Source organism: Meles meles, chromosome 10 (genome assembly GCF_922984935.1).
Source record: "Meles meles chromosome 10, mMelMel3.1 paternal haplotype, whole genome shotgun sequence".
NCBI classification, from domain to species: domain Eukaryota; kingdom Metazoa; phylum Chordata; class Mammalia; order Carnivora; family Mustelidae; genus Meles; species Meles meles.
This window is the reverse complement of record NC_060075.1, coordinates 104,275,200-104,299,290: the sequence shown is the minus strand read 5'-3', so window position 1 is coordinate 104,299,290 and position 24,091 is coordinate 104,275,200. Positions and strand designations below refer to the sequence as shown.

Here is a 24,091-nt window from a genome sequence, read left to right as displayed (position 1 = left end):
TTTACCATTTATGTTTTTTAAAAAAAATCCACGCAACGAATATTTTTGTGTACATTTAGTAAGTATATTTTCGTGTGTGTGTGTGTATATATATATATATGTTTTGTTTTTTTTTTAATCTGGAAAGAAATAGTACACCAAAAGGATATGTAGTCCTAGCTAGGATTGGAGAAGGGGCCTTTAATTAATTGTAGGGTGTTTGCTTTATTTTCATTATTTGTATTTTTTATAAAAACATTTCTATGTATTCTGTAATCAAAAATTTTGAGAAATTTTCACTTGAGGGGTGCGTGGGTGGCTCAGTGGGTTAAGAGTCTGCCTTCAGCTCAGGTCATGATCCCAGGGTCCTGGGGTGGAGCCCTGTGTCTGACTCCCTGCTCAGTGGAGATTCTGCTTCTCTCTCTCCTTCCTGCTCATGCTCTCTCTCTCTCTAAAATAAGTACAATCTTAAAAAGAAAAATTTTCACTTGAAAGTGTGTTAGTATATTTCACTATTAATGTTTAATTCTTGAAGTTCTTAAACTGATGTTTTTCTTTAGCTTTGGAAATGTTAATCTTAGATCATATTAGAAGCCTCATATTTTTACTTGAAAAAGAAAAATGGATTTAGGCAAGTAGACAGAAGTTCACAGACACTCAACTTATACTTTAAATAAAGATATTTAATGTGTAAAATGTTAAGAACAAAAAAAGGCTCATTTTTAATGAGCCCTTTTTCTTTATAATTGAAGTGTGTTTCTGTCTTTCTCTAGTGCTGCTGGGGGTGAAATCTTTGACCAGTGTGTTGCAGACAGAGAAGAAGCCTTTAAAGAAAAAGATGTTCAAAGACTCATGAGGCAGATATTAGAAGGTGTCTGCTTTTTACACGCTCATGATGTAGTTCATCTCGATTTGAAGGTAAGATCTAAATTACTTTACAAGTTTGAGATGGTTAAAGAATGATGACACTCCAGGTATAAAGTGTTTAACATGATTTATTCAAACATTTATCAAGTTTGTATGTTTTATTAGGTAATAAGGAAATAAAGGTTGAGTCTATTCTTATCCTCTAGCCAGTTTTATCAAGGAAGTAATGTACAGATGTGTATATAGAAAGGTAAATAAATTGCTCCAAAAAATGGAGCTTAGAGGATATTGGTAGGATAGGTAAACTCTTCCTGATAAAAGATAGGGTTTGAGCTAGACCTAAAAAAAAAGGGGGGGGGGATTTAAATAGAGAAAATATAGGAAAAAAATATGGGAAAATGCAGAAAATAGAAGATAAAATTCTGTCACAAGTTAAGAAAACTTGTGGGGCAAACATAAATGGAATAGCATCATTGGAATTGAGAGATGAAATAGGAGATATTGACAATTGAGAAAAGGCCAGATTCCATGGGTTTCATCATGGAGAGGAAGATGGCTTTTTAGCAGGAATATCTGAAAGATAGTGTAGAAAATTAGGCAGGCAGCAGTCAATAAAATAGAGAACTAAAGAGATTCGAGGCAGGTAGATTTAGAATTGAAAATTATCAAAGGAAGAAGGGGAGGAGGGAAGAAAGAATGCGCGAAGGGCAGCCCATCAAGTAATCAGAATGCCCGCTGAAAGTAGGGGACGCACAAAGGAAATTTTATTGGCTAGAAAGACCAGGCATAATTTTAACTTTAGGTATGACACTATTCATTAATTCAAATACTACGAGTTGTTGGTTTTTCTTCAGTCCCCAGCTCTGCCTTCTCAAAATGGCAAAAAGATGGTAAGTTAGCTGCTGCCATTTAGCCTTAGAATTGTCCAGAGGCATAGCAGGAAAGAGCCAGGTTCTACTAATTAGCTCTTTCCGAAGTCCTGAGATGCACTCTCACCAACTTAGATCAGTCTGGAGCTAATAAGTGTGCGGGGGGCCGGGGTTTTGACTGGCCAGGCCAGCATTACCAGTATCATTTGCTCCAACCCTGGAGGGGTAAATTCCTCCTCCCATCCAAAGTTTTATTTGGACCAAGAGTGGGGGAGAGTTGGATTCTCAGATCAGTTCTGTTTCTAAAAGAGCAGAGGGTGGGCGGGTGGGTGCTCAGGAGACCTGAGTGTCCACTACAAGTATCCTTAGCTCATCCCTTCAGGCACCTGGGGTAGAAGAGTCTAAGATCCCCATCGATGGTTGCTTCCATATCCAGTTCTAGTGTGGCTATCGGGAAAGGAAACATTCCTCAAGGAACACACCAGTGACTCCAGTTCTTTATCAGCCAGAGGAGACAGGGTTAAGAAGGAAGGTAACCTGAGGAGACTGAACCCCTGGACCCGAAAAAGACTTTGCTCTTCTGGACTTCTGCAGCCTCGTGTCACTCCTCATCTGCCGATCTCGCTTGACTTCTGCTGTAGCTTGCCTTCTAGCAGAAAGGAGCTGCTTATGGCAGTGGTTCTCCAGTTGGAGACTGACAGGGACCAGGACCACCGGGAAGGGCTCGTCAAAACAAATTGCTAGGCCCCAATTGCAGAGTTCCAGGCGCCGTTTTGAGAACCGCTGCTGTGGGGCGTGGTAGATGTTCTCCAGTTTAAATAGCAGGGTTTTATCTTCACTGCGTGAAGGAACACTCAGGGAGGACATACAGGAGTGTACGGTGTGTGCTCTGGGGGTTGACTTCTTAAGTAAACTTGATAAAGCTCTGTCTGAAGTAAGGTGGAAGGGCAATAGATATTCCTTCAAATGCTTGTTTCCTACAGAAAGAAAACAATTTGGAAACTTTCTTGTTCTTTTCTGAAAAATGCCAATTTACATCATTCTGTAAACATATTTTTCTCAGGGATGTTAATTTTTTACTACAGTGGCTAAAATGCATGGTTATAACACTGTAGATTATGGTAGGTAAAGTGGCATTTTTGGAAGGCAGGTGACCCACATGGAGTCCCAGGATGGTAAAGCTGAAATGGCCTGGGTAAAACCCTCCTAGCACGGCTGAGGGAACTAGGGCTTCGTTTTTTCCCTTTAGTCTGTCATATGCTTGGAAATTTGCTGGAATAAATACACATCACTGCCTCCCTCGGGAACACTTAGCCGGAAGAGATGGTCTCTGCAGCCCAGACTTCAGTAGACTCGGACTTCAGGAAGCCTCAGTTAGCGTCAGACGTGCAGAAGAATTCCCACACATAATGTTTGCACTAAGCTTTTTTTTCATGTTTGGTTTTACACACTTAACTTTGGAAAGCCCTGTATTTATTTTTTATGATGTTTTGCTGGTTTAATGATGTGAAAAGAACTTCCAGGAATGAACCCTAATTTAAATAACATTGCACCTATAGGAAATACGCTTTCGATTTATGACAGCTCAACCTTTATATTATTCAGGAACTAATTAAGTAGCAGGTCAGACAGGTTGCCAACACTATGTGTCATGTGTCTTTGATGTTACTTGAAAGCAAAGCAGCCGAAGGTGAAAATTAAGTTCTTGAATACCAGGTTTAACTGTGTATTTACTCAAGGAAATTATATCCCTTTCTCCCTAGTACACTCAGTATAAATCATATTCCTTTCTCCTAGTACACTTGGTGTAGAATTCTTTCTGGATTTAATAGAGGCCTTTGATGTTGGGAACTGGACTCTTCATGTTTCGTAGGCCCAGAGGAACTAGAAGACTGGGTGGCCTGGGGGATTCTCAGCCGTCCCTCTGTGTCACAGTGTCACAGGTGCAGTCAGATGTGTCCCTGCGTGAACCGCTGACGGGGGAGGGTCGGAGACAGAGTGGGTGCTGCAGCCGTGCCGCTGGGAATGATTTCTACCAAAAGGTCCTCTCCAGTTGACTTTCTGTGACCTCTGTGAGTCTGGACGGAGAGTCTGCTGTCCCATACCTTTTAAGAGCAATCTGTGCCATGACAATTTATGCTTATAATGTTGACTCTGAGTCTCTCTAAGAGCTGGAAAGCTACAAAGCTAACTATGTTTTCTGAACTTTTAATTCATGGGGATTGTTTAATTCCTGGGGACTAGACATGGGGATTGTTCAAATTGACAATCCCCATGTCTAGGGCAACTCCGAGTTAGTAGACTGTTCTCCATTATGGTTAAAATGGGACGTTCTTGTCCCAGGGACAAGTAGTTAGAAGCTAGAATAACTATTGTAGTTCCCTATAAAAGAGATAATTGTCACAATGGGAAATATGCTACTTGGCTTCAGGTCAGATCCCAGATGGGCAGTTTGCCAAAAGACTGATTCACTGATGACTCTCAGGCAGATTTCTTCAAATTGAACATGGCAAATGCTTTGAGGGGCGGCAGCAGATGCAGATCTTGGACTGTTTATACGACCGCAAAAACAGAAAAGACACTAAACTGCAATGAAGGGAAAGCCCACTCATTTCACGTAAATCGTGGCAGGATTGACAAAATCTGAGAAACAGCAACTCTGCCAAAGTCAGGACAAAGCTAAAAGCCTCAAAATGACCTTGATTTGGTGAATTAGTCATTGGCATAGTGGCCTGCTTCAGTCACGGGATGGACTTGACCAGAAAGAACACAGAGAAATCCAGTCTTAAAACCTGGTGCTCTTTGTGTTTGAATGGTCTTTGTTGGTTAGATCTCTCAACAGTTCTATACCCGGTCTTCGGTCATGAGCTCGTCCACACTGTTACATGTATGTGACAAGCAGAAGAGCAGACCAGGAACTAGAAGCTAGAACTTTCTGTTTTGAGATTTAAGTTGGTCACTGACAGTTTGAACATCAGTGTATTACTTGAAAGAGGGGAAACATTTCTTTTTTTAAATTAATTAATTAATTTATTTATTTATTCGAGAGAGCAAGAATGAGAGAGAAGGAAGAGGGTCAGAGGGAGAAGCAGATCCCCTGCTGAGCAGGGAACCCTGATGCGGGACTCGATCCTCGGACTCAAGGATGACCTGAGCCGAAGGCAGTTGCTTAACCAACTTAGCCACCCGGGCACGCAGGGGTAACATTTCTAAACAGTCTCCCAAACTGATTTAGACAGTAGTATTAACCTCTTTCTGTACTATGACTGGGTGTTAATAAATAAAAAGTCAGCTGGAATTTTCATTGCCTGATAAAAATGTTCCTCAAATTTTGTTTATGGTACCTTAAGGCAAGTTAACCTCACTTTATAGTGCTCTTATTCCGGGGTGATGATTCAGTAACTGTTAAATGAGCTACATGAGAATATGAAGATAGATAAATGAAAGTATTCCCCCCGTGAAGCAGAGAAATAAGATAATCCAAAGATCTCCTGACTGCCTTTGTCTGTTTGAGGACAATTTGTGTGTTTCCTGTTTCTTCCATTGTCATTGCTTCTCCAGGGACCTTCTTGTTTTCTTTTACCACCTGGGATTCATCCATTTTTTTTTTTTTTTAAGATTTTATTTATTTGACAGACAGAGATCACAAGTAGGCAGAGAGGCAGGCAGAAAGAGAAGGGAAGCAGGCTCCCTGCTGAGCAGAGAGCCCGATTCTGGGCTCGATCCCAGGAGCCTGGGACCATGACCTGAGCTGAAGGCAGAGGCTTTAACCCACTGAGCCACCCAGGTGCCTGGATTCATGCATCTTAAATAGAGTTAGGTGTCATGAGCCACAACTTCTTCTTTTTTTTTTAATTTATTTTTTATTAATTTTTAAAATTTTTTTATAAACATATAATATATTTTTATCCCCAGGGGTACAGGTCTGTGAATCGCCAGGTTTACACACTTCACAGCGCTCACCATAACCCCATCCCCCTCTCCTGGCCACCCTCCCCCCAGCAACCCTCAGTTTGTTTTGTGAGATTAAGAGTCTCTTATGGTTTGTCTCCCTCCCGATCCCATCTTGTTTCATTTATTCTTTTCCTACCCCCCCCCCCCAAATACCCCACATTGTATCTCTACTTCCTCATATCAGGGAGATCATGTGATAGTTGTCTTTCTCCGATTGATTTATTTCGCTAAGTATAATACTCTCTAGTTCCATCCACATCGTCGCAAATGAGGCACAACTTCTTAACACGAACTGGATTCTCTAGAAAGAAGGTCTAGCTAAGCTGTAAATGCTAATGTACTTCTCCTTGTTTTCAGCACAGGTGTCTCACTTCCTGGAAGTGGGTATATTTTGGCATCACAGACGAGCAGATTATAGGCCTGTAATCGTACTTACGTTTTATTTAGAAGAGTAAGGTCTGTTCCTAAAATGTATCTGTGGTCAAACCAGGGCAGTTGGCAGAAACTACATAATAAGCATTAACTGTGAAATTCCCTGAAAGAGCTCTGATTGTAAAAGGCGTTTTTTCCTAGCAATCCCTCTGTCAACCGTTTAATGTCTCTCACTTTGGTAGATGGTGGATGCATGTGACTGGGCCTAAATTTCAAATACAGTGACGTTTTAATAATCTGATCACATTAATTTAGAATTTACTACGTTACCACCACTCCAACTAATTTTTACATGATTAGCAAAGAAAGCATTTCCCAGGGAATGTAAAGTATAAATAAAATATAAGGGACAAACATTTAAGCTATTTTAAAGGAACAAATGGTATTTAAGAACATTTACAGACTGTGCATGTTTTAGTAATCACAGATGGCCCTTACGATATGGTAAAGATTTCCACTTCACAATATTTCTCGTGGAATTCTTTATGTACTGGAAAGGGCAAAACATGTTCAATGATGAATATACGTAACAGAGGCAACTTCTTTTATCTAATTTGCTTGAATAATGACATTTTGTTTTACTGGAGTATTTCATTAGTGTAATAACTCAAAAATTGCCTTGAGAAGTCTTGGGACTCATAATCCTAATTTTTTTCCTGAAGAAATAGCTAGAAGCTAATTAACAAAGAGAAAATAGCTTTATAATGAAGTTTGTTTATACACATTGCCAAAACCTCTTGTTATTTTATGATTAAAAAGAGAAACTTAGGGGCACCTGGGTGGCTCAGTGGGTTAAAAGCCTCTGCCTTCAGCTCGGGTCGTGGTCTCGGGGTCCTGGGATCGAGCCCCGCGTTGGGCTCTCTGCTCAGCAGGGAGCCTGCTTCCTCTTCTCTCCCTGCCTGCCTCTCTGACTACTTGTGATCTCTGTCTGTCAAATAAATCTTTAAAAAAAAAGAGAGAAACTGATTCTAACAGTGATCACTTACACATTTTCTGTCCTTTTGTGTATGTGACAGGAGGGATGCTTTATCTGGTTTGTATTAATTTATAATAGTTAGCTCGCCTCTGCAGTCCATACTTCTGTAGTGACAGCAATTCGTGGTTTTTGTCTTTCTCTTTTAAGTTTTTACTGTAGTCAAAACTTTCTTTGATTCAGAAAACAATTTTTTGTACAAAATTACAGATTACACTGAGCCAGTTGTTTTCACTATAGACAGAAAGTCTTAGTTTTTATAAATAAGTTTTCAAGATGAACTACTATTCTGTAATTGTGTAGTGGTAATAAATTAGGACATTATGGAAGAGATGTTAAGAATTCTCTGAACATGGTGCACCTGGGTGGCTCAGTAGGTTAAGCCGCTGCCTTCGGCTCAGGTCATGATCTCAGGGTCCTGGGATCGAGTCCCACATCTGGCTCTCTGCTCAGCGGAGAGCCTGCTTCCCTTCCTCGCTCTCTGCCTGCCTCTCTTGTGATTTCTCTGTCGAATAAATAAATAAAATCTTTTTAAAAAAAAAGAATTCTCTGAACATTTATTGGGGTATCATTTGGATTTTTAATTTTTAATTAAAGGCGTTCATAGCTGCACTGTTCAATCCAGTAACACTGGCCATTTGCGGCTGTGGAGCACTTGAGAGCAGAGATATGCTCTAAGTGTGAACTTTGTGCCAGATTTCAAGGACTTAGCATGGGGAAAAAAAAATAGTAAAATAGCTCAAAAATTTTATATATTACCTGTTGAAGGGAGAACATTTTAGATATATTAAAGAAATATTAAATTATGTTCACTTGTTTCATTTTACCTTTTATAATATGTCCATAGAAGATTTTAAGTTACATTCTGTGCCTTGCATTACCTTCCCATAGGGCAGCACTGGTTTAGAGGACAGCCACAGATAACTAAGCCAGAATGACCTGTACTAGAAAGATCACTTAGCCTTTCAGCTTATTTTTCAACCTACTATAATCTGGATTTTTCTTCCAGGGTTTTACTAAAAATTACTTCTTCAAAAGTCTTTCAGAGGTTGTTTATTTGCTATATTCAGTGGCCTTTTCTTGGTCCTCACTCTTTCCCGTGTCAAAGAGGACCTTTGACTCTCACCTTCTTGATTTTCTTACTACCTCATGGTGCCTGGGTTCCTAGCCTCACTTCTCAGACTGCTATTTCATTTCTTTTTTCTCTTTCTTTTCTTCTTCTTCTTCTTTTTTGTTTTTTTAAAGATTGTATTTATTTGACAGAGAGAGAGAGGGGAACATAAGCAGGGGAAGGGGCAGAGGGAGAAGCCGACTCCCAGCGGAGCAGGGAGCCCGATGCTGGACTCGATCCCAGGACCTCGGGATCATGACCTGAGCTGAAGGCAGATGCTTAACCAACTGAACCCCTGCCCCCCCTGGCACCCTCAGACTGCTATTTCTGAGCATGCTCGTCACTCTTGTTGCTTTCCATTTGATGTAGTTATTGGCCCAAACTCATCTTGGCCACTTTTCTTCTTGCCGTTTTCTCTTCCTCTCCTTTACTTCCATGGTGTTAGTCTTGCCTCTGTGTTCTTGTCCTCCGGAGCCGAATCCTCAGCCCTGGACTCTGTCCAGACTGAACTGCCAGCTGTCCGGGGTGGTTCTGCAGGCACCTCTCCTGGGTTTGAGAAGCAGAATGGAACCAGGTGTCCTCTTTCGTTGACCTTGGCTGTATTAATCAGTGAATGATCTAAGCACCTTGTTCCTCTTTCTCCACAGCATCCGTCCCAGTGGGCTGTGGATTTCGTCACTGGAATGTGTCGACTTTCTTCTGGTTTGGTTTTGTTTTATTCCGTGCTTCATCATATCTTCCTCACTCTGTCTCTCCCTTTCAGGACTGCAAAAACAGGGGAGAGGCACATTCTTTGAAGACATATTCTCGTATTTGCGAATCCCTTGCACGCATCATGCTACATATTAGCTCGCCTGTATATGCTTCGGCGTGTGGCCTTTTCTTTCCCTGGAATGTCCTCTTGTCCTCCCCTCTAGTCTGTCTTCTGCCACTTCTTGCAGAATGTCTCACAAAGACTATGATTCCTGTTCCTCCGCCCCCATCTGCTCGCCAGGCCTTGCCCGCCTCCACACTCGTCTCTTCTGCCTTTGTGCTGTTCTCCGGTTTGCCGTTCCTCCACTCGTAGCTTGTCCTTGCCTCTGGCAGGGCTTTTCCTCTCCCCGGCCCTGAGTATTGTGCCCTGACTGGCTCCTTCATAGCTCAATACTGCCTTCTCAGAGAAACCTTCCCTGACTGCCCTGAGCCAGCACACACATGCACAGCAGACACACCCAGCAGACACTCCCATCCATTTCCCAACTGAGTTCTCCGTAGTGTTTAAAACCACTGGAGGTGTTACTACTTCCTCGTGCTTCTTTGTCTCCATTGGAATGTAAGCCTCCAAAAGAACGTGGGATTTAGGTCTTGTTTTCTGTTCTTTTCCTGGTAGGCAGTCAATAAAATTTTTTTGAATAAGCAACAGTATCCTTTTTCTCCTCCAAGGTCTGCTCACTTCTCTCCTGTACAATTCTCCAAGGCTGAATTATTCTCGCTGATGGATGGCCTGAGTGCTTTGTCCACGAGCGCACTCGAAACGCACAGCAGAGCCAGTCGAGCCCGCTGGGTGCTTGCCTGTGATTTCTCTGATGGGGCACTGTCACGGGAGACAGGATCACTCGTATTTGCAGTGCCTCCGTTCCTGACACTAAGTGGACGCCTGTTAGATTCTTTTTCACAGTTCTGCCTCTTCCTTTCGTTCAAGCAGCAGCTAATGTGTGTCCCCCGGGTGCCGGCCCACTGCGTGACTCCTGGAGCCGGGGATTCTTCCTTCTCTGTCCCTGAATACAGACTTGGGTCAGTCTACAAGCATTTTCCTAATAGAGAAGGGCAGGAGGGACGGTTGGGTGGACAGTAACCCCTTTAAAAGAAAGGAACCACCTAGACCTCAACTTCCTGTTTCATATGTTCTTGCCTGTTGAACGTTGTTAGAATCTCTTCGCTGCCATCCTAGAGGTCTTCTCAGCAAGCTGACATGATGTACAGAAGAATGGGGAAAAAAGTACACAAAGATACTGTTGTGAGCGCGAGCATGGCGAGTAGGAGACACTGGACGGTGTCTGCCGAGACAGTCTCCACTGTCGCCGAGCCAAGGGGAACAGCTTACTGATGAGTCTGGAGAGCCAGGGAGGAGCTTGGACCAGCAGGGGCTTGTATGCACGTTAAGGAGTTTGGAGGTTAAGGCTAACGGGAAGCAGGGGTGACAGATCAGGTTTGTATGGAGCGAAAGATCCTTCTGTCTACAGCAGGCTGGGAAAAATAGACCCTAGCAAGCTGTTGAGAGGCTGTTGCAATTGAGCAAAAACTTGATAGTACCTTGAATGAGTGTTCTGTAGTTGGAGAGAAATAAAGTCTAGGAATGCTTGAATTTATGACTTCTACTCCGTAGGGTATAGTGAAATGTCAGCTAAATGAGGAGAAAGTGGAGAGAGAGAGAGGAATGGCCGAGGTGCTTCTTAGTGTTTTCTTCTACCTTGCTAGGTGAGAGTGGCATTCCCTGAGGTGACAGTCACTGGCATACGGGGAATCTGATTTGGGAGGGAAAAGAGTCTGATTTGGGCATATGCTGAATTTGAGGTAGCTGTGAGACATCAGAGGGGAGAGATTAGGTAAGCAGTTGGTTGAAGAGGTCTGAGCCGGAGATAAAAATCTGTGACTCCTAATGTCTTGGCCATACTTGGGCCCCGGGTGCAGATGCACCGTGTCAGGTGAGAGCGGGGAGTGTGCGAGCAGGGAGCCTCAAGACCGGGCTGTGAGAAACCCATTGAGCGGGCCGGTTAAAGGACGATGAACCAACAAAGGAGACAGAAGCAGCAGCCGGAGAGTTAGGAGGAAAAGCAGGATAGTGCTTTGCCGTGGAAGCCAAGAGTAAGAGTCTGTAAACAAGGCGGTCGTTCGGAAAGCGTGGGATTAGGTCATTGGATTGTAGTGATCTGCGGGAGAGGAAGGAGGAGACACGTCCGATGGAGTGGCTGGACATGCGTGGAAGGAAGGGAGACGTTACGTTCACTCCAAACCTCTGGAGGACCACAGCGTGACAGAGGAGAGAGGAAAATACAACAGACCGAGCAGGGGGATCCGTCTGTCACATACAAGGTGTTGAGGAGTAGGGGGGGCAGGCATTGAGCCCTCCCTGGAGGGCCGGAGGGGGCGTCAGAGTTGGCTTTCTTGAGGCACTGGTGTCTTGCATGGAGTGGTGGAGACCCACCACGCATGGAGTGAATGATGGAACTAAATTTGCAAGCAGAGAAGGGGAGCGGGCTTCCTGAGCAAAGGGAGCACAGAAGGCAAGGGCATGAGATGTGGGCGTGCACGTCTTGTTTGGGGATTACAGCTTGTTGGATTTGGAACACAGATTGCCTGTGGGAGGGTGGCAGGAGGTGAATCGTGAAGAGGAGGCAGAAGCCAGATCATGAAACACTTGGGGTGCTGTAGTGAGGTATTGATACTTTATTTGTACGAATGGCTCTCAATTTATCTTTGGAAATAGTCTTAATGGCAGAAGACAGGACGTGCAGCCCCCTTTCTGAAGCAACATAAACTTTTCTTTCAAGTCATTTTATTTAAAAAATTGAAGTGAATTTTATTTTCTAGTATATATGTTTGACTTGTTATGTAAAAGTGTCTGAGGTTATTTGGGTTAAAAAATACTCCAGGAATATGAACCTTATTGATTCTGTGGCCTTGGCCTTGGGTAGCTCTCTTGCCCATTGTCAAATACATTCCCTCTGAGAATGTGTCTGTGGGTGAGGACTACCAGCCAGTATCATGATCAGACTTACTTTATGGCAAGATCATTGTTCAGTGAAGGATGGGTTGAAGCTGGGGAAAACTAGAGGCAGGAGGGTAGTGGTCCAGGTAAGAAATAATGAAAGCCCAAACTTGAAGCAGGTGAGGGTTTTGAGATTTGGGACATAGTATTGGCATGCTGGTGACTTTACTAGGTGTGAGACATGGTTGAAAATGAAGGAGACAGAGCACTTTAGGTTGATTCCCCCCAGTGCCTGACCCGGGCAATGACATTGGGCGTATAGGAGAGGCATGGGGCGCCTGGGTGGCTCAGTGGGTTAAAGCCTCTGCCTTCAGCTCAGGTCATGATCTCAGGGTCCTGGGATCCAGTCCCGCATCGGGCTCCCTGCTCGGTGGGGAGCCTGCTTCCCCTTCTCTCTGCCTATTTGTGATCTCTCTTCCTCTGTCAAATAAATAAATAAAATCTTAAAAAAAAAAAAAAAGAGTCATGGGGTTGATGGGGCTGAAGGAAGAGCTCTTGCCCGAGCTGTTTACTGGATCGATGGCCTTGCTCAGTAGTGGGAGTTGAAGGTGTGGCCCATTTCAGCCAAATGAAAAGATCTGGTTTTAATTGGATCTATGCGTCAGCAAAGGGCTTAGGATAGAGGTCACCAGCCTGTAAGTGGCGGTTGAAGCTTCAGTAGTAGATGAGATAGTGGAGCGCCAGCCAACGAGGGATCTGGGACAACACCAGTATTTAAAAGGAGGGAACAAGGAAGAAATCTTGAGAAAATGGTGAGAGATCTATTAAGGAGGAAAACATCCAAGAGTGTGTAAAAGGGTGGTTGGCAGGCCAAATCATACAGCCATAATGGTGCCTTGAAAGACATTCATTCGATTTGGGGAGGTCTTTGATTATTAGAGATTTTGCGATCTTAGTAAGAACAGCTAGAGCTAAGAGAGGGGGCAAAATCCAGACTCAGCTGCACTGAGAAGTGACAGCAAGTGTACGCAGCCGTGCTTTCTAGAAGCTGAGCTTTGAGGGAGTAGCCCGGAGCAAGTGCGTTGACTAGACAGAAATGGAGAGTTTTATAGGATATTTATGAGTGGCTTGGTTTTGATTTTAAGATGGGGTAGATGCACATTTATGTGCTGAGCAGGAGCCAGTATAAGGGGAAGAGATTGTATGAGGCCCGTTGCCTTACGTATCATAAATATATCGTAGAAGTAGTTAGTGAATGACTGCTTCTGTTACATTTGTCGATCTCGTTTTCACCCGCGAGCTGTGTAGGCTTTCTAGGCTACTTGCTCTTTCTGTATTATTTTTTTAGCCTCAGAATATTCTGCTGACAAGTGCATCTCCGCTGGGTGACATTAAGATAGTTGATTTTGGTCTTTCAAGAATAATGAAGGACAGCGAAGAGCTCCGAGAAATCATGGGTACGCCTGAATATGTGGGTAAGTACTCCTACAGGGGGTTGTGTTCTGCGTTTGGGGTCAGGCATCGTCTTCATTAGGGAGCTCACATGCGGCGTGGTTAACAGTGGGGCCAGCCATCTGCTGTGTTAAAATTCTACCATCAGAGAGCCCTTTTTTGTGTAAAAGTTTAAAAATGGTAAACATTAAACGGTAAGTTACCAAACTGATGATTGCTCTCCTGAAGGGAATCAAGAGAATCTGAAGGGCTCGCTTCTAAAAGGAATCAAAAAGGATTTTCTTAACAAAGTATAGGCTATCAGGTTACCTGAAGGTGGGAGGATATTTAACAAGGACCTTTAAAGAAGTTTAAGTTCATAACAAACATTGTTGGGTAATTGCAAGCCCTGTGAAACAGTCGGCATGTGGCATTTCGTTGTTGTTGGATTAATGCAGGGTCGAGAGCTTCTGGCAGAAAGAAAGGAGCGTTAAGCCTTGAAGGTACAAGAGCAGGCGAAGGGATGAACCGTGGCTTTTCAGTTTAGTTCAAAAATAAGTGAACTCTGACTTTTTGGACAGACTAGCAGAACTACAGGATGCAAAAGGAGCTGTGGCCTGAACGAGGCTAAACAAAAGATACCCGGAAGCAGAGCAAGGCAGTGGAGGAATGTAAAGGTGGTGACCGAGAGTCTACAGTACTTACCATCACAGCTTTGGAGCTGGGACGGTTCTCCATCATCGCTAGGGCTGAGGGGCGGCTGTGGACCGCGGCGCTCCAGACCTGTAGGTGCAGAAGCTGGACGCCAGGCTGCCCGGGCAGACACGAGCGCAGGCGCTGTCCAGGGTGGTGGCAGGCAGGTCAAGGGGTGGTTTTGTGTCCGATGACAGCAGCCAGGGGCAGGGGAGAAGGCGGAGGTTGGAGGTGTGAAGGGGACAGGCTGGCTGCATTTCTAGAGGGCCTGGGCAGCCAAGGCCTCCTTTTGGAGAGGAGCCGAGGGTAGTGGAACTTTGTTTACAAGGAGCGTCAATTCCAGAGGAACGGATGGGGTTGAGGAAAACAGAGCTTTTGGGCAATGATAGTGCAAAATACATAACTCAGCGCTTTAAAATAAGTCCTACGATCTGAAACATCCTTAATTAGGTAATGAAAGATATCACTGGCAGACAACCAACCTTCAGAACGTTGATGTGTTCTTTGTGGGCTAGAACACTTAAATTCCAGTGTGCGTCGCGACCAGTCAGTCAGGGTTAAGGATGGGGCTTCGCAGGCCTCCTCTCGGGAAGCAGCAGCCCAGATCCCTCAGCCGGCCGAGAGCCTTGCAAACCGGAGCAGACGCGGCACGCGGGGCTGTGAGATGAGAACGCTGTGGTGGTTATTGCCCTGAAGGGAGTTCGCTTATGTTTTGTTTCATGCTTTCTGTTCTTTGGGTACGTTCTCAGTTTTCTACCATGAACTTTTTTTTTATCCCCCTCCAAAAAAACAGAGCTACCTTTATTATAAAAGTAATTCCCGGGGGCGCCTGGGTGGCTCAGTGGGTTAAAGCCTCTGCCTTCCGCTCAGGTTGTGATCCCAGGGTCCTGGGATCAAGCCCCGCATCGGGCTCTCTGCTCCGCGGGGAGGCTGCTTCCTCCTCTCTCTCTCTGACTGCCTCTCTGCCTATTTGTGATCTCTGTCAAATAAATAAATAAAATCTTTAAAAAAAAGTAATTCCCAATCCAAGAAAACTAAAAATAATTCAGAACTATGTAATAGAGAAAAACAAGGGGGCCTCTCCTCTCTTTCCTTCCTGCACTTTCAAGGTGAGGGTAAGCCTCCCAGCTTGTTCTCTTTACAGAATCCTGTCTGGGCAGGGGGCTGTACGTGTGACCTCGGCCCTGACATCTCTTCAGACGCCCCCTGCCCCATGCCTCTGTCCCTAAAATGGGGCTACCCTAATACTACCTGTCGGACCGGCTCTGTCAACTCTCACATCCGTGTTCAGCTTGTAATAAACAGGAGAAAGGAAGCTACTGTTACTTCCTGCGCCCTCCTCCCAGCAGCTGCTGCTTTGGTCTCCTTCTCCCCTCCGGTAGTTTGGATGCTGTGCATTTCATTTTAAATTTCCGAATAGTTTCTTTTAAAACTTTAAAATAATATTCATAATCTCCGTTTCATGACTCAGTATCAGAAGGTGAAGTTGAGGAAATTAGCCTACCTAATATTTTCTCCCAACCTTTTCTTCCTCATATTGGGGTGTGTGTGTGTGTGTGTCCCCGTTCCCTACCAATGATGAGTCTTTGAGTATGAGTATGAGTGTTTCGTTTTTTCCTAGGATTAGCTATCTTCACCCTCCCTTTTTAAAATTGTAATTACCAAGGTGGTTTAGTTTTTGATGTTTGTAAATGGATTCAATACTTGATTGCCTGTCTTGAGTTCTTCCCACTTTTGAAAAAAAAACTCATCTTGTGGTTGACGGGATTGTATCAGTGAGTGAGTTTGCCTTTCAAGGAGGATTTTCATAAATTTCCCCAAAGTCCTTGCACATTTGAGAATGCCTTTTGTGTCACCCGCTGGAGCAGTTTGGTTAAATGTTCCCACAGCACGCTGTTCTCCAGCACTCCGCAGAGGCAACTTTGTTGTCTTTGAGTGTGCTGCATGTCATCTGAGAAGGCCCGGTGTTTTCTTCAACCTTGTTGACTTTTTGTCAGCGGGCGGACATCTTACAGCCCCCTCCGGCCGCAGCATGGAGAAGAGACCAGGGAGGTCAGGGGAAAGAGCCGGGGACTAGGGTGCGGGCCATAGGGAAGCAGCGCCGCGGATGCATTGAGGGGTTTAAAAGCAGTAATGTGTCAGAGGGGATGCTCGATTGTAGTGTGTGTGGGAAGAGGAAGGTGTCAGTTGTCAGTTCCTGTTACAGTACTCACGCGTTCGGGTATTTTAAAAATATTAAGACCCAACAGTGGAGGGTGCTGGTGGGAAAATAAGTTAATTACATCTAGTTAGACTTTACAGTAATTCATGTTGTCATATAATGCTGTTTCATGTTAGCCCAAATCTTGGTGGTGTCTTAGAGTTTCTGATGAGTATTTTTTAAAATTTTTTTATTTCGAGGTGCAAATTAAGAATTTTTTTTCACACAGCTGAATGTTTTCTTGTTTCTGATACTAGCTCCTGAAATTCTGAGTTACGATCCCATCAGCATGGCGACGGATATGTGGTAAGAGTTATTTCCGAAAACGTGATCAAATTCGTTTCAAGAAATGAGTCGGATACTAATTTTTCTTACATTTTCATTCTGCTTTAGGAGCATTGGAGTGTTGACTTATGTCATGCTCACAGGAGTCTCACCTTTCTTAGGTGATAATAAACAAGAAACATTCCTAAACATCTCTCAGATGAGTTTAAGTTATTCTGAGGAAGAATTGGATGTCGTGTCTGAGTCTGCTGTTGACTTCATCAAGACACTTTTAGTTAAGAAACCTGAGTAAGTATTAGCGAATATTGATCTTTGTCCATTTTGGGGTGATCTGCTCTGAACAAAAGCAGGCTAACCTGAAACACCAAACAGAAGGCAGGACAATGTAGACATTAAACTAGATGAAACCTTGAGCCTATTTGAATCTGTTGAAAGCAAATGTGAATAATGAAGTTTCTTAGAAAACGTGAGCCGCATCTCAGTGTAACGGCTATTGTCTGTCTGTCCTTGGTCTTCCAAAAGGGCTTTTCAGAGATCTCTTCCTTCGAGTGTTTTTCAACATTGTGGGAATGGCATTTGCACACAGATGCCAAAACTCCCAGTCTCACTCAGGAATCACAATAAGATTCTCGTCAACTCTTCATACCTCCCCATATAGAATACAATAAATACACCTCATGTTCTGATTTATGTATTTTTAAGATTTTACTTTTTGAGTAATCTCTACACCCAGTATGGGGCTCATACTCAACCCTGAGATCAGGAGTCACGTGCTGTACCGACTGAGCCAGCCAGGGGCCCTCCCGGTATGCTCTAATTTATAATTGAAGTTTTCATTTATTTGAGAAAGAACGAGTTGAGGGCAGAGGAAGAGGGAGAGGCAGACTCCCTGCTGAGCAGGGAGCCCGATGCGGAGCTCGATTCCAGGACCCTGAGATCACGGACCTGAGCCGAAGGCAGACGCTTAACTGAACCACCAGGTGCCCCTCTAATTAAGGCTTTAAACTGTCTTAAGTGTGAAATGTGTTTCATTTTACAGAGATCGAGCCACAGCCGAAGAATGTCTAAAGCATCCGTGGTTGACGGAGAGCAGTGTTCACGATCCTTCTTTCAAACTGAAAGGGGCATTAGAAGCAGCAAATGCACTCCAAGAAGGTGATGCTGTGCCTGAAATTAATTCAGATACTCAGAAACCGGAACCCGAGGAATCAGGTGCAACAGAGGAGTTAATTGTATTTACTTCATATACTTTAGGACAATGCAGACAATCTGAAAAAGAGAAAATGGAGCAAAAGGCCATTTCCAAACGATTTAAGTTTGAGGAACCTTTGCTACAAGAAATTCCAGGAGACTTTATCTACTGAGCAGTACTTCCCTTTAGAACTTTAAGATTTCTGCATTGAAAACATTATTATTTATGGACTTCTGGCCACATGGTACATGTACTGAAAGTGGATAAACCAGGTATCGCTGATAGAAACTAAAATAACTTTGTCAAACTTGTGGAGTTAGTTACATCAAGACAGATTTATAAAGCCGCCAACCCGGAGTTTTAGCGGGTACAGTCATCTGTGTCCGTGTTATTTTTTAAGGGAGATGTTTGAACCTTTTCTTTCTAAATCTTGTTTCTCCAGAATGAGAATTTGTCATGCAAAGATATCTGTATTTACTTTCTTTAAAAATCCAAGTAAAAGTGCCAAATTAACATCTTTGTAAATCTATTTAGCATTTTTCGTGTGCATCTATATCTTCAAATATGTATGTATATATAGAGATATAAAGATATCTTTGCCAAAATGGATACTTTTTCACTTTGGATTTTTTGGAGGGGGGAGTAAGCTTTTTAATTAGGTATCTTCCAAATTTTGAGTCTTAGAATAACATCCACTAGAGTTTGGTAATATCTTATTTTTATATTTTATTACTGCTTTATATTGACTTGATTTGACTTCTGTTGTCTTTGCTTTTATAATGCTTGTAACCTATCAGTGAAAAGCCCTGGCTTTTTTTTCTTCAGTGTCGTAGTAAGAGTGGTGATGATTTTTCACCTCAGACTATTCTGGTTTTAAGGTCAAGGTTAAGTAATCCTGTCACGTAAACCAGTGCTGACTTCTCAGCCGTTTCCCCCACCACAGGTTACTTGTCTACTGTCTTCAAGGAGATGAAGGGTGCCACCTTCTCACGTGCTTGTCACTTGCAAGTGTCCGTGTGATCTGATCAACATGGGGGTTGCTTTGGTCAGTGAAAAGATGCTATTACATTGCTTTTGTTACTACAACCCCCGAGAGGGTAAGAGATGGAGCCTAGTCGTCCTAGCCATTGAGCCTCTACTTCTGTGCCCTCTGACTGTACTAAGAAATGCTATAAAAATATTTATAAACTTTATTTTGTTCATGAAAAACCTGACATTGGATACTTTGGCATCAGGGAAGAAGCCGTTCCCAGAAGACTTACATGAATATACTCAGTAGAATTTAATTTGACTAGGATCGAACACTTCAGTTGGAAGTAGGCCCCATAGTGAGCAATAAATTCCTATCAAAAAATGGAAATGTAAAAGTGTACGCCGTGTAACTTAAAGCAACTAAATATCTTTCTCACACAAAAAAGTCTGAGTCGTGTCCTTATTTATCTTTTATTAGGCTCAGGGCATTAAGAGACTTGTGAATAGAACCGGTTGTCGCCTGACCGGTCCCTTCACACTTGTGCTTTGGGGCTCACTCGATGCTCTCTTGCGCACGAGTTCTTGAATGTCAGGGTCACGAGCCGGTGGCAGCACCTAACCAGGCGTTATAAAGTGTGTGCAGTGTATCGGGTAGGACCCTGCCCCACGGTCTGGAATCACCCCTGCCCTGCAGGTGTCAGAGCCCCGCTGACCTTCACACAGCATCAGCTGAAGCTGTCAGGTTGCAGTTTCTCACTAAATCGGCCACATTTACAGTTTCTTGGAAACCAGCGTTTCTAAACCAGCTGGAGGAGGAGGAAGAGGAAATGCTGCCACGATGGCAGGGTTTTCGGTGAAAACCCGTGACCACTATGTGAAGCCTCAGGTAAGTTCCTTTCCTCTTGGAAGAGGAAAAACACAAGTTCAGGCACATTTTTGTAAACCTCTCTCTGACAAAAATAGAAGGGAGGTGAGAAAAAAACGCCCACTATTGAGTGACACATTTTTATACTTGATAGATTTGTCCAGTTTTAAAATCAGAACGTTTAGATAACATTTAGATTTTTTTGCAAGCCACTTTACATTACATTCAAAATAAATACATTTAATATAGTTGCTGTATTTGTTAAAAAAAAAAAAACACCTGTTTTCTTTTAGCGGGCCACTTTGCTGTTTGCTGTGTATCTTTAGTGGCTTTTATAAACACGTGTAAAGATATACTGGCATTTTTGACTTCTACAGAGCATGAAGATCCTCCCCGAAATTGGGCCAAATAAAATCTTCCCATTAGTGACTTACCAGTTAGCATCACACTCACCTAATGCTGTTAATTGTGTCTTTTAACAAGCTTACGAAGAACCAAACCAGTATTACTGAATTTGTTCATAGAGTCTGTAAGTCCAGTTTTAATAATAATTAAATTCAGTATTGTCATATTTTAGCTTGAGATGTTTAGGAAATAGGCAAAATGTATAAGTGCTTTTAGTCAGTTGGGAAATTGTTTTAATGTTTTGTTTTCACATGAAAAGTGGGAGACAATGCCACACTCTTATAGAGGAAGGTCAGGTGCTAAGAGAGAACCACACACTCCTAAACTTTTACAACTGACCTCAGTTTGGAAGAAAATTTGATAGAGATAAAGTCATAAAGGCTGCTCAGACAATGTTGGACAAGAGGTGAATTACAGTCCTAGTAATGTCATGCGTGGTCTATAGCTCAGGCCACGGAAGCCAAAGCAGGATTGATCTTGGCACCAATGTAGATGGTTCTATGTAGGGGGAAAGGTCATTCGCCAGGTATTAACAAGCTAATCCTAAATACATCTTAAACTCACACACACTTGTAAGAATTAAATTGCATTGATGAAACTAAAATAATCAAAATTGTTCAAGGTTATTTACCACCTAGTACCTTCATTTAGTTGCAGAACTTAAAAAAATACTAGGGAGAAGGGAGGTGTTTTGCCTGAGATGTTATGATACCTGTCTAATTTATCCCTTACTCTGAAAACTCCTGGTTTATGGTAAGAATTCATGAAAGAGCATAAAAAAGTTTCAGTGGCCTTGATATTCAGGAAAGGAAACTACCCCTGAAAAACAGTGAAATGCTACTTAGCATAAAAATTGCCAATTTCAGAATTCACAAAATAGAAGAAAATGGTAAAATAAATCCCTATGTACTCATCAACCAACAACATTCAATAATCACAATTTTATAATATAGATTCATTGATTTGAAAGTATCCAAGGTTTCAAAGTTTGTTGATGGATATTTTGGTTGTATTTGTCTCCAGTTTTCACTATTACAAAGAGTTCATTAATAGTGTAAATGGCATTTTGTATCTTTGTCAGCTGCTTTTTAGCACACAGTCTCAGAAATGGGATTGGTGGGTCAAATGGTAAAGGTACGTAACATTTTTCTAGATATTGTCAAGTTCCCCTCTACAGAAGTTGTATCACTGTGTTCCCATCCCATCCGCAATTTAAGAGAGCCTGTTTCCTCACAGACTTTCAAGAAAGTAGGTTCTCAAACTTAGAGATTATTGCCAACTTGCTTGAAGAAAAATGGTATCACTACTTTTAATCTGCGTTTTTTTTTAAGAATGAGGTTGAACTTTTTTTTTTTTTTTAAATATAATTCACTTGCATTTTTTTTCTGTGACTTCATTTTTTCTACCAGGTTACGGTTTTTCTCTACTTTTACTCTTTACAAATTATGGATGTTAACTTTTGCAATTTAAATTATAAATGTTGGGGCACCTGAGTGGTTCGGTTGGTTGGGTGGCTCTTGGTTTCCCCTCAGGCTGTGTGGGGTCGTGGGATGGAGACCCGCTTCAGGTTCTGGACTTGCTGGGGAGTCAGTTTGAGATGATCTCCTCCTCTCCTTTTGCCCCTCCCAACTCTCTCAAATAAATCCGTCTTGTAAAAAAAGGTAAATATTTCCCCCACTTTAGCATTTGCTTTTTGCTTTGTTTTTGTTATTTCTAGACATGCAGAAATTTGTTTTTATACAGCCAAGTTTATTAATTTCCCTTATCACTTGTAGATGGTGACTCGTTGGAAAAATCTCTCTACTTCCAGGATCTAAGAGTTACCTATAATTTTGCTAGTATCGAGCCGGTTTCATTTTTACATTTAGATCTTTGATCTGATTGTTACGTGTACGGTTGACAGTGGATCCGATGCTGACTTTCTGCATCTAGCTGTCCGGTTTCTATCTTTTGCATCTAGCTATCAGCTGTTCAGTTCAGATGTCCCCCACTCCCTCCCGACTCGGATGCTAGCGGTTATCATAACCAGGTTTCCAAGTGCACTTGGACACGCGTCTGTGTTCTCTGTGCGGTGTTGCTGTGGCGTCTCTTCATGGGTCAGCGCTGCATTATTTATGTTTTAATGTCTGACAAGAAAAGCCTTCCCTCCTGATTGCTCTTGCTTGGCTGGGATTTCCTGGCTGCCTTTGCTTATTCTTCCAAATGAGTTTATAACTAATTAGCTTATCTAACTTTTAAAAATCCCTAATCTTGGTACACATTAAATTTAACTCCAGGAGGACTGGCATCTCTCTGACGAAGAATCTTGCTATCCATGAATGTGGTAAGCCTTTGTATTTGTCCAGTTGTACTCTGTCTGTATCTGTTGGTAGTGTTTTAGCACTTCTCATATAAGTTTGGCAGATTTTTTGCTAAGTTTTTTCCTAAATAATTTTGTTTTCTGCTGCTGTAGATAGGGTCTGATCTCCATTATTTCTTCAAACTGGTTACTACTTGTATATGTGAAGATTTTTCTATATTAATCTTATACCCTCCACTAAATACTTTGTAGTTTTCCACAGATTCTTTTAGGTTTTGCTGATATGTAGTCATATCATCTACCTAAACAGTAACTGCTTTCCTCTTCCTAGTTTTTAGGCCTCTTACTTTTTTCATTTTTTGCCTAACTACACTGGATATAACACAGTGTTAACCGTGGATATAGTGTATCCTCATCTTGTTTCTGATTTGAGTGGAAAAAACCTCTTGTAGTTTTCTCATTGAGGAAGCTGCTGGCTTTGGGGAGCACAGGCATGTGCGCGCACTCCTCTCCTGCAAGGGGGACTGTCCATCTGTATCAAAGTATCCTAATTTTGCCTCCTTAGCTCTATTAATGATTGAGCCACAGAGCACTCCTGAAATAAATCTCTCCGTCAATGAGAACAATTACAAGAGGCTAGACTAGGCTGATGTAAAACTGGCTGCGGATCTTCGGGGCTCATCGCGGTTATTTCTCATGTGTGCTACACGGCCCATCGCGCTCAGCGGTAAGCTCTGTCACGTATCAGCTTCATTCCAGAACCTGAGTCCCCAGGGTAGCTACTATCTAGAACATTACTGGTTTTAGCGAAGAGAGAAAAGAGAACATGGGGAACCAAGGTCTGGCCCTTAAAACGTCTACTCAGAAGTCCTCCCTATCACTTCCACTCACGAATTCACTGGCCCAAACAAGCCACGGGGTGAACCCAAGTTCAAAGCAGGGCTATATAGTCTTCCCTTGGAGGGGGGCACTGCACAGGGTTAGGCACCACAATATTTTGCGAAAAATAATACAATATACCACTTACTATATGTTTCTGGATTCAGTTGTTAAAATTTAGAATTTTGTAACATTCATGGGAGAGAGTGGTTTATAGTTTCTCACTTTATAAAACTAACTTGGAAGTAAATTCTTAAGACTGCATGGTAACTGACACTAACATGGTAGCTAACTTTAAAAGCTATTTTTTAAAAGTATTATGTGGTGGAGGAAAAGTAATTTCTGCCTCTAAGAAATTCAGTGATAAAAGACACTACACTGTATGTAATCTGTGATATAGACTGTATCTGAGAGGCCTGTTTTTTTCATCTCCCACTTTTCTACCCTGGATTATAAAATGCTAGTTCTTCTTTTCTTTGCCTGATTTTTTTAAATATAGTACATCATTAGTTTTTGATGTAGTGTCCCAAGATTCATTGTTTACATATAACCCCCAGTGCTCCATGCAGCACATGCCCTCAATACCCACCACCAGGCTCACCCAAACCCTCCCTCCCCTCCAAAACCCTCAGTTTGTTTCTCAGAGTCCAGTCTCTCATGGTTCGTCTCCCCCTCCGACTTCCCTCCCTTCATTTATCCTTTCCTTCTCCTGTTCTCCATGCTATTCCTTATGTTCCACAAGTAAGTGAAACCACATAACTTTCTCTGATTTCACTCAGCATAATCCCCTCCAGTCCCATCCAGGTTGATGCAAAAGTGGAACATCCATCCATTCTGATGGCTGAGTAATATTCCCATTGTATATGTGGACCACATCTTCTTTATCCATTCATCCGCTGAAGGGCATCTCAGTTCTTCCCATAGTTTGGTGACTGTAACCATTGCTCCTATGAACATTAGGATATAGATGGCCCTTCTTTTCACTACTTCTGTATGT

The 24,091-nt window shown here is 42.6% G+C and overlaps 1 protein-coding gene across 1 annotated transcript in view; it reads left to right on the top strand.

Annotated features, from left to right (window-relative positions):
- Positions 1 to 23,659, top strand: part of STK17A (serine/threonine kinase 17a) — a 46,681-nt gene extending 23,022 nt beyond the window's left edge. Inside the window, exons 3-7 of the mRNA XM_046020398.1 lie at positions 753 to 897; positions 13,222 to 13,348; positions 16,455 to 16,503; positions 16,591 to 16,770; positions 17,522 to 23,659. Of these exons, the coding sequence (XP_045876354.1) occupies positions 753 to 897; positions 13,222 to 13,348; positions 16,455 to 16,503; positions 16,591 to 16,770; positions 17,522 to 17,846 (826 nt within the window). The 3' untranslated portion in view covers positions 17,847 to 23,659. The remainder of the gene's footprint in view (positions 1 to 752; positions 898 to 13,221; positions 13,349 to 16,454; positions 16,504 to 16,590; positions 16,771 to 17,521) is intronic.
- The last annotated feature ends 432 nt before the right edge of the window (positions 23,660 to 24,091 follow it).